Below are 11,439 nucleotides of genomic sequence, written 5' to 3'. Positions count from 1 at the left end.
CCAGGCATTGATTTTACACATACAGGCATGATTTGGAATTTATTTCACCACAATTTCAACATGAACAGCCAGAATGTGATTTTCTTTTCTACTTTGTATTCTCAAGCTTTGTTATTAGAGCATCCATAAGCCACCACTTTTATCTGACATTAATATATGAAGCACTGCGGCAGAAAGTGATGGTGGTATTGTGAATATGGACACTAATGTATCTGGTGAAGTCAAAGTTCTAATACAAGGACATGTCTTAGAAAGGCATAACTTAGTAAATGTACAGAGAAAATTTGGCTTTTAAAAATATATAAAGAGTGGTTTCCCATCTAATAAGCAATTGTACTAACCTAATCAGTCTTGGGATAGTCATTACCTCAGGTTTTTCAAAAATGAATCTTAATTAACTGTTCCATACATCTTTCCTACAGAATGTTCTATCTTTGTAGATCGATGTCTATTCCACCTGCTTCCAAAATCAATAACACTACATTTCTTCTTACGGCTTTTTCCGGCCTGGAAAAAGACTACCCTTGGCTCTCCATCCCTTTCTCCTGCATTTATGTGATTGTACTCTCTGGGAACTGCCTGGTACTGCACATAATCCGTACAGAGCCAAGCCTGCACGAGCCCATGTTCCTCTTCCTGGCCATGTTGGCTCTCACTGACCTGTGCATGGGGCTGTCCACAGTATCCACAGTCTTGGGGATCCTATGGGGCCTCAGCCAGGAGATTAGTCTGGATGCCTGCATTGCTCAGGCTTTTTTTGTTAATGGTCTGTCTGGCATGGAGTCTGGAGTCCTTCTCGCCATGGCTTTTGATCGTTTTACAGCAATCTGTAACCCTCTGAGGTATACATCTATACTAACCAGTGCCAGGATCATCAACATTGGGCTAGGGATTTTAGTTAGGAGTTTTGTGTTAATCATTGCTCCCAAAGTCCGCCTAAAGTTTTTTCATTACTGCCATTCCCGTGTCCTCTCCCACTCTTTCTGTCTACACCAAGACCTACTGAGACTAGCCTGCTCTGACATCCGCTTCAACAGTTTCTATGCCTTGGCTCTGGTGATTTTTATACTTTTGTGTGATTCTGTGTTAATTCTCATATCCTACATTCTGATCCTGCGCTCTGTTTTGGCTATTGCATCCCGGGAGGAGCGACTCAAGACTTTGCAGACCTGTGTCTCCCACATCAGTGCTGTCCTGGTTTTCTACATCCCAATCATCGGTCTGACCATGGTGCACCGTTTTGGGAAGCACCTCTCTCCTGTGGTCCATGTCCTCATGGGAAATATCTACATTATCTTCCCACCTCTGATGAACCCCATCATCTATAGTGTCAAGACCCAACAAATCCGTAGCAGAATCCAGTGGTGGTTCACTAACAATTCTGCGAGTTAATTGTGGTTTAGATAAGGTAGTTAGTAATTTGAAGAGAAATGACTAATACGTAAATGATTTCTACCAATAATAATTTGTTTTTCTGTAATGCTGTATATGTTAAAAGCATGTTGTATACAGTCTTTTTCTTATTTAGTCCACCAAGGCCAAAGAAATAGACAGAGAAACTTCTACTTTCCTATTTTCTGTTTTAAAATTAATATAATCTTAAATATAGTGAATTATGTACAATGGTGTGTCAATGACCAGTTGCCTAGGAAGTGAATACATTTGTAGTACAGTCCTTGCTTTCTAAATTCCATTTCGGTGTGTTTTTATTTTCGGATATAACCATTATATGTGTACATTTACTGTGCATGAGATAAGCAGTTTTTACACATTTTTAATACATGTCATAAATTGACTCTCTTACTGTCCTTCAGATATTTTCTACCTTTACTGAGCCAATTCTGTCTTGTCTAAGAGAATAAATGATGTTATGAGACTCAATTAAATGTTTAAGTGCAAATGATTTGGTGAATAACAGCATAGTAGTTACAACATTTCTACATTTGCTACCTCTTACTGCCAAATACACAGTGTTGTTCTTCGTAGTCAATATAGTAGTTTAGAATGTGCACAAGACTTGGCAATTGATTTTTAATCTTGGTGTCAATATACATAAAATTTTAAGGATAGTTTTATTAACCCATTCATTTTACAGAACATATGCTGAGGCAAATATATTAAGGCTCAGCTACCACTCTGGGGATAGAATCAGAATCATTTTATGTAGAATCTTTTGAACACCCATTTCATCCTTAAGTCTCATCCTCCTCATGTATAAAATTAACAGGGTCAACTCAATCATCAAATCTAAGAATCTGGTTCTTACTTTTTAAATAGATACTGACCTAGTTATTGAAAAACCAAAATTCAAAACCCATTTATCAGCCGCAAGTTTTTTTCTATACTGTCACATCACCACGCTATGTGCTGGCTAGTCCTGACTGGGACAGAAGAGTTATCAGTTATCAGCAGAGCTTCAGTGCAGTTAAGCTTCTCAGGTAGGTGGAAATAACTTGTACATAGTAACAATAAGTACATAAAATTTCATTTGCAATAGTCCAAAGAATGCTAACAATTCAATTTTGGAGTCTAATATTAGGTGCGTAACCTATTAGTTTATCTTTTAGTGAGTGAACACTCAAAATATTCATGAACACAAATTTATTATTATAAAAATTATTATAAAATCAAATTTTTTGTTCAAAAGCTCAGAGCTGTTATTTGTCACACTTCCCTTTCCATGTTGTCACCACACACCCCCAGGAAGATTCCCACAGCTCGGTTGGCCTACAAAGCTCTTCCTTTGTTTTGTTTATTCTCCTTGGATTGATTGCTTTTTCTCTCTTTCTTTCTTTCTTTCTTTCTTTCTTTCTTTCTTTCTTTCTTTCTTTCTTTCTTTCTTTCTTTCTTTCTTTCTTTCTTTCTTTCTTTTTTAACTCCCTATAAGGCTACTTCTGTATTCTGGAATGTCTGTCTCTCCTGTGAGAGCCCTTGTCCTCTCCTAGCCTACTTCTATTTTTTTTTTTTTGTACTTTTCATTGCCTACTTCTTAAAGATCCTACTTGCAGATGATTGTTAATTTGCTTTTACCTGCTATAGTTCTAGAGAATGTAATGTAGTTTCTCTTGCTGTTGAATTTGAGAAATAAAAGCAGGAAAGATATTTCCCATTCATATATGACAGTGATTAATGACATATGAGACCCCTGTCATATAAATACACTGATGTTTATGTTAAACGTATTTAATATATAATAGAATTATGATTCCTAGGTCACAATAACTTTCTGACTTATCCAAGGACAATATTATTATCCTTTTTCTAACTGTCAAGTGAGTTTTGCTAAACTTAAATTTTATATGTTATTTTTTATGAGCATTTCTTTTTAATTTTTTTTTGTATCTCTACTTCAATGTTTCTAAGTGTAAGGTTTCTAACATTGAAGCCTATATATAAAAAGTGTCATATTATGAGTTTCGCCCTCAATTATTTTGTTATAAAAAATAACTGGAAGATACATTAGGCTAAAATGAGGTCATATATAATAATGAAAAATAAAAAGTTTAAATAAGTCTGATTCATAAATTGTGTGCTCTTATATTAATTATTTGATTATTTTATAACTTAATTGATAACTTATAATTATAAATTAGCTTTTTCTTAATTTATTATGTGTGTATGTATGGATAATAAGGTTACATCTATACATATATGTGTATGTGTACATGTATATATATTTATAACCATATACATATATATAATCATCATTAAATAGATCCTATATTATAATTTACTTACACACTAAAACTTGTAAATAGCACCAAAATCAATATTCACAGTGCTTTTATAACTCCTACTAGACATGCACAAAGAAGTAAAATATTTGGTTTGTCAAAGTGCATGTTCTAAGCTGAGGAACGGCAATGGGACACTCTATCTTCTTGTTACAGTTACATACTGTTATAGAGGGTATTAAGCCGAGAACCCATACACAATCTGACTATATATCTTCATCATAACTTATTAAAGATCACAAACATTGTAGTTATTTATTATTCTCACTTTGTTTTCAAAATGTTGGCAGTAGTAAGAACAACGCAAATAATAAATTTATCTAGTTCAGAAAGCACTGACTTAGTAGGGTAAAATTTAGTACAGTATTATTTACAGTTTCTTCCTTACTCTTGCATTTAGAATATCTATGTTGATGTATTAAATGAATACATTAACAAAATAAATTCATCCAAAATAATAAAATTCACGCAGATCCAAGAGTTTTGAGGATATAAGAGACAGAATAAAGGAATTGATGATAACATGCTGTTTATTATCATGGTCCACTATAAGCTTCATTTTACATTCATTTGATTTAATTGCTTAAAATATTTTTGGTTAATAACTTTCCAGGTATATACAACAGTCAAGAGGAATTCTGGCGTTCTAACTTACTATGTGTGGTTGACTCCAAAGTTGATTTATTGTATCCTATATTTATTCCTCTTATCCAGCATTCTAAATTACGAACATTTTATTTGTACATTAATATGTGCTCTTTCACTCATCCCAGGTGCCAAACTATATTGCTTTTTGTTGAACAGCATGTACTTCTTGGTTATTCTTTGATACCTTTGCCAGAATTCTTCCTTCAGAAATGCACTTCAGAGAAAATAATCCCACTCCATTTTCCAAAGACCATCTCAAATAATTATCCTACCAAATAACTGAACCTCAGTATTGAATGTGAACTTATGGCCTTATGTGACCATAACTCCCTTGGTATTTTCTACATTTCTACTAACATACATCAAAGTCATATTTTACACTCTTGTTATTTTGATATATGACATATTTTCAAAAGTACTAAAGTTGCTTAATAATATAGAGAGTATCTTGTATTTTGTACCAGGAGCACTGCACTGTGCAAAGACTGTAGCTATTATCAGCATGGATTGTAACTATCTTTGTTTCCATGATAGACCCTTCTCCACCTCTACCAGCCTGAACTTTAAGTTTACCTCCTGTTTGCTGATCTGGAGATTATATGTGGGTCATTACAAAAATTTTATGATATATAGAAATCAAGAAATGTAAAATCCATATGAAGGGAAGAAAATAAAGCCCTCTACAGCAGCAATAAGCTGAGCAAGTTGGAACTTGCATGGGTGAATCACAACAGACTGTCTTGACTTTGTTGCTTAGCAGTGAAATAATGGACCACAGTTTTGGACACACTGTCTCAAAACTTTCATAGTGAGCCACATATTTTCCATTCATTCCTTTTTCCTTGTGACCATGTGACTCGATTTAGGTCAATTTGAAGAGAGATGTACATTACTTCTTATTCTTTGTAAGATTAAAAACATTTAAATTAAATTCTGAATGTGGAATGGAAAAAAATGATAGATTGATGATGCAAAATACTGGAAAGAATAGGGAGAAATTAGAACACTCAAAACCTGCTGTACTAGAACTTATTCTTTCTGTCTGTATGCTTGTACTCAATAATCAACCTCTTTTTATCCGTCCCCCAACACCCAAAGTTCTAGTGTTCTACATCATAGTAGAAGGACCATAGTAAGAGTATATTGCATATTTCAAAACAGCTACTGGAGAATATTTGAAATATGCCCAACACAAAAAATAACAAATATTCAAGGTGATGTATATCTTTAATGCACTGATTTGCTTATTTCACATGGTATACATATATCAAAATACCACAGTCCTCCCATGAATAACTACAAATATTATGTATCAATTAAAAAATGAAGAAAAACTATTGTAGTGCTATAAATGACTAAATAACTTTGTTCCAAAATAACTTTCAAAATATGTTTAATCAGATATGTAATCCAATGCATCTTCTCCAATTACCAATACTATGTAAAATAATGCCCATAATACCTAGCTTCTTACAGAAAGAACATAGAATGAATCGATGGTGGTATATATTCTCACAATTAAATATTATGAATATTATAACACAATAAGAAGAAAGAACCAAAGGGGACAAACATATAGAAGACTCTCCAAACATAAAGTTGTGACAAACATAAATGAATATTCAGGGAATGGCAGCATCTGCCTGTGATCCCAACTACTCTGGAGGTGGATCACGTGAACCCAAGAGTTAAGACCAGTGAGTTAAGAGAATGACACCACTGCCACACTGACATTGCATAAAAAAAAAAAAGGCCTGTCGTGGTGGGTAACAGCTATAATCATAGCACTCTGGGGGGCTAAGGCAGGCAGATTACTTGAGCTCAATTACTTGAGCTCATTACTTGAGTTCATGAGTTCTACTTGAGCTCTGAGCAAGAGCGAGACCCTGTCTCTAAAAATAGCCATTAGTTGTGGCTGGTGCCTGTAAACCCAGCTACTCAGAAGGCTGAGGCAAGAGAATTGCTTAAGCCCAAGAGTTTGAGGTTGCTGTGAGTTGTGAAGTCACAGAACTCTACCCTGGGTGACAAAGTGAGACTCTACCTCAAAAAAAAAAAAAAAAAAGAAAGAAAGAAAGAAAGAAAAAAATAAACCTTCAGTATAGATAATAAACCCTCACACATATATACTACTTCAAAGAGAAGGACAAAGGTAGAATGGTTAAAGCAAAATAGAAATTTAAATTTAAAGGTTAAAAATTAATAAATAAAGTAGAAGGTTTAATTTAAAAACAAGAGAAAGGAGGAAAATAGGAAGGGGGAACATGCAAACAGAAGAGCTAATATGTTAATGTAAGAAGCAGATTTGAACGTAAAAATGAAACAGCTAGTAATTAAAAGGATATTTTGTAAGGTAAACATTTCAGATTAATTAGGAAAAAAAACTCCAAATTGGCTTACTTAATAATACTTACAGACTTAAAATAGAGAAAATAGGTATTGAAAGTGATCAGATGTGATAATATACAAATCTATGATCACTCATGGGGAATATTTCCCTATTTTTTCTTAATCTTCCTTCAATAATATGTTGTCTTTAATACCTCATAGTAAGTGTTCATTTGAAGAAGTCATTCTTCTGTTTAAATGCTATTTTTTTGTCTGTGTATAATTGGCTGATTATTTCAAAAAATTAACACAAAATGGTGTGCTGTGATAGAACGTTTTAGAAGTCTTCAAATTGTATTTTGGATAATTCCCATACTTATAAAATCCATTTTCTTTTTTCTTTTTTTTTTATTAAATCATAAAGAGGTAGATCGTGTATACATTAATGCATTTAGGGGGTACAATGTGTTGATTCTATATACAGTTTGAATTCTTACATCATACTAGTGAATATATCCCTCACCTTATTTACTTAATTATTGTGTTTAGATATTTATACTCTATACTTAATAGATCTGACATGCATTTTCTTTTTAACCATCCAATCCTATTTTTTATCACAGCACATCTCTACTGATTTTTTAATATATCAATCACAAAACAACATACAGGTTGGTAAAATTAAATGTCAGTATAATATACAGGGTGAAAAAATTCCCTAGAATCTTACTTTAGAGGTGTAATGTAGAATCCAGGTAGGTAAAAACTAGAAACTGATTCTAATATTTAATGGAAATGTGAAAAATTATTATTCTTCAAAACTCACTATGAACAGTAAGAAATTTAGCAAAACCTCAAGGCTGTTGACTAAGTATATCAAACAAATGAGTTTGGTTGAAAATTTTGTTTTATAATTCTGGAACCTGAGTTTGGCAAATGAAAAATGGCTAGTTAATGATTGTGTTTATAGAGAAGTAAATTCCTGAATCATAGTTCACAGGTTACAAAGTGTGTTCACTTATCTACCATTTCTATTAATATACAGATGCACTGTTCAAATGGTGGGTATTTGTAGAAGTCAAGCAGAAAGAAATAATTTTTATTTCAAAAAATAAATTACTCAGGAAAATGAATTATCCAGATTTAACAGGTAAATGATGATGAAAGTTTAAACTTACATCTTATATTCCAAGTCAGTCATTTTTTTCTGTGATACGTTGAAAAATAGAATTGAATATTGATAGTGGAAGAACATCATTACAGAAAGCTTATCAAAGGGAAATATGGTTTTTTTTGCAGTTTTTGGCTGGGGCTGGGTTTGAACCCACCACCTCTGGCATATGTGGCTGGCACCTTACTCCTTTGAGCCACAGAAAGATAGGTTTTTCTTAAGAAATGTTAGTTGGAAGAAATTTTGCTAAAATGATGTAATATTATTAAAAATGAATACTTTAATATTTCATGAAAATGCATATATAAATATTAACAGAAGGTAAAGGTGCATCCTGGGGAGTACTAAATCGTGTTTAACTTTCTTATTTATTTCTAATTTTTATTCCGGGGAAATATCAGAAAAACAAGTTATCTATAAACAAACATTTTTGCCTTGCCCCAGAATTATTCTTTCCAATTAAAAACATCAAAAATGGTAGAATACTTGCTCTTTATTATATCAAATATTCTATGAACCTTTAACAATTAAACCAGTGAAGCATATTGACAAGAAGAGTCAAGAGCCAAAAACAAGTGTAAGCACATACAACACTGGTAACAAGTGATACAACTACCATAAGTAAAAAATTAGTTGTGTAACTCACTTTTTCCCTGAGCCACAATAAAATATGAATTAGAACTAAAAATAAACCCATGTGGTATTAAATAATGAAATTATTGAATCACAAGTTTTTATTTTTTTTTAAGTTTGATAATGTAACAAGTGGAAATGGGTCCTCAAATGTTGTTTATGGAAGTTTGAGCTATGAAATTATTTTAAAATAAATGACAATATCTATCAAAATGAAGAAGATAATTCTTTCATACTATAATTTTATTTCTTTTCATATAACTAGGAAAATGCTTGAACACTTATGAATATATATTCATTTGTGTGTGTATTTATGTGTGTATTCCTTAATTTATTCATCAATCATGAGGATATTCAAAAGCATTAGCTGAATTTCCAGATCAAGTCGGTCTAATAGAAGAACCATTACTATTATAGAAAGAACTATTTCAATCAAATTTCAAGTCTGAACTTTGGAACAGAAAATTTTTACTACCTTTTCTCGAATGTACTTAGTCTTTTACCCCATAGATAAAGGGGTTGAGGAGTGGTGGGACTAGTAGGTAGAGGTTGGAAAAGGTGATGTGTATATATGATGGGATGTAAGATCCAGCTCCGTGGGTAAAAAAGGAGAAAAAAGGGAGAAGATAGACTTGGAAGAAGACACATATATGAGAAATACATGTATTAAATGCTTTAAGCCGTGCCTCTTTCTGGGGCAGGCGGAAAACAGTGATAAATATCTGAACATAGGAGACGGTGAAGAAAATGAAGTCAAGTCCACCAACAATAAAAGCTCCAAGAAGACCATAAAACTTGTTGATGTAAACATCTCTGGTGGCAAACTTCACAAGAGCCATCAGCTCACAGTAAGTGTGACATATTAATGTGGTTCAGTAAAGTTTCAGACAACACTTTATGAGCAATAGGCAGGGGATTACTACAACTGCAGCCCCCAATATCACTCCAGTTGTGATACAAGTGACTTCTTGTTGTGTGAATATTGCAGCATACCTCCGAGGACAACAGATAGCTACATAGCAGTCCAGAGCCATGGCCAGCAGGACTCCTGATTCAATACCTTGAAATGTGTGGATGAGCCACATCTGAAAGAGGCAAATATCAAAATAGATCTCTGGCAAGTGGAACCAAAAAATTCCAAGCATCTTGGGCACAATGCTGGTGCTAAGTGCAATGTCTGTGGCTCTTAACATGGCTAAGAGGATATACATGGTCTCATGGAGGCTGGGCTCATATTTGATAATAATCAGAAGTAGAGAATTTCCGATCAGACCAATGATGTACATAGCACAGAATGGAATCCCAATCCAATGCTGTACAGGTTCCAGACCAGGGATCCCAGTGAATGTCAGCACAGAGGGCAAGAACACTGTGTCATTTGGAATTGTCATGGCAATCCATAGACCTTCTTAGAAAGAAAGCAAAGTTTGCCAAATTGAATCTCTTACTGTTATATATGCTATCCCTATCCAGTCACAAAGTTATCAGAATGAGGAGTATCAATCTTATCATCTTATTTGTCACCACTTTAAATGAATGAGAAATGCCAATAGAGAGAGCAACAGAAAGATTCATCAGTTTGCACTTTAGCAAAGCCATCCACCGTATACAGTGATATCCATCATTCCAGTGATGGGGCCATAGGATCCACCTGCTTAGTGCTGGTCTTCTTCCTCTTCCACTTCAACTTCTTTTACATCTTCTAATCTATTTGTAAAAGAGAGAAAATAAGACACACAGACACACATACACCAACACATTTGGAGTGACAATTCAGACAGAAAGACTCCAAAATATACCTTGAACAAAGTTTTCAAATATGATATCTCTGCAAGATTTAGGCTCTACCTAGTAGATAAGGGCAGATACATAATTTGGAGGCATTCTCACTGGAATTATTACTAGGGAGACAAGTCTTAGGCAAAAATTCTTCACTTCAGAAAAGTAGTCAAAGCCTCTCACCCCATGTTTTTTATCACACATTGAAGAGTAAGGACAATTAAAATTATAACTGAATAAAGTTTCAAGAATGTAAGAAAACCTGATATAGGAGAAAAGATACTTTGGGTGATATCAGCAAGAGATGAATGATTTTGAAGTGGCCAGAAATAAAGAGAAGTGAATAAACTTAGAAGCCTTGTTTTCCATATGAACACAATGTTAGTGGTCATAACCCTTTTACAGAAATCAGGCTACTTAATGATGAAGGGAAGTAGAGAATTCTTCTTCTTCTTTTTTTTTTTAATCTGAAAAACTTCCAAAACAAAATGAGAGGATAAACATCTATGAAATCATCCAAGAAATTTAATGAAGAATAATTGACAAACAGGAACATTCAGGTGGAAGTACATTGGCAGAAACACAGAGAGAAAAACCTCCAAAAAAAAAAGAAAAAAAAATCTCATTTCAGTGTCACAGTTTGGCACAACATGTGTTGTTTTCCATTGACTGTAGGCCATCAGAGAACTACAGCCAATGTAGAGCTGACAACAGTATGCACCCACAATTTTTTAAAGTGAGTAAAGAGAGATTACCAAAGTGTTTCGAAGTCTAAATTAAGATTATCTAAGTCATCACATCCAAATATTCTGGGTTCTTCCTTGGCCCCCAATGACAGTAATAATTACAGATGCTAAATTTGGAGTTTTATAGAGATCATTCTACTGTTGGAGCACAGAACAATACCCCTAGATATCATGTGGTGACTTGCTGATTGAAAGCAGTAATCTCAAAGTCTTTCTGATTTCTCCTTACTCTTTTCTGTCTTGCATTCCTCTGCTGTTCACTAAACATGGGATGAGCCTGTTCCATGAAGTTCTTTATCTACCTAGAAACTGGACCCACAAAAAGGAACACAATTGACTTCAATCCCTTCCCTGAAATTTAATTAGCCAGAGAAAATTAAATGAATTTTACATAGGAAGAGAT

General features: G+C 33.7%; 1 protein-coding gene and 1 pseudogene across 1 annotated transcript; one reads left to right on the top strand and one right to left on the bottom strand.

Annotated features, from left to right (window-relative positions):
* Positions 1–444: 444 nt before the first annotated feature.
* LOC128564453 (olfactory receptor 51V1-like) lies at positions 445–1,392 on the top strand. Its single transcript, XM_053559928.1, has one exon. The coding sequence runs from the start codon at positions 445–447 to the stop codon at positions 1,390–1,392; it is 948 nt and encodes a 315-aa protein (XP_053415903.1).
* Positions 1,393–8,950: 7,558 nt separating this feature from the next.
* Positions 8,951–9,902, bottom strand: LOC128564452 (olfactory receptor 52A5-like; annotated as a pseudogene).
* Positions 9,903–11,439: the final 1,537 nt, after the last annotated feature.

The sequence above is a fragment of the Nycticebus coucang genome, chromosome 14 (assembly GCF_027406575.1).
Source record: "Nycticebus coucang isolate mNycCou1 chromosome 14, mNycCou1.pri, whole genome shotgun sequence".
Classification (NCBI taxonomy): Eukaryota; Metazoa; Chordata; class Mammalia; order Primates; family Lorisidae; genus Nycticebus; species Nycticebus coucang.
The sequence above is the reverse complement of the archived record's forward strand: the minus strand, read 5'-3'. Positions and strand labels throughout refer to the sequence as shown.

Excerpts from the sequence above, each read along its gene's own strand:
- LOC128564453 (XM_053559928.1), top strand. The coding sequence starts at position 445 with ATGTCTATTCCACCTGCTTCCAAAATCAATAACACTACATTTCTTCTT.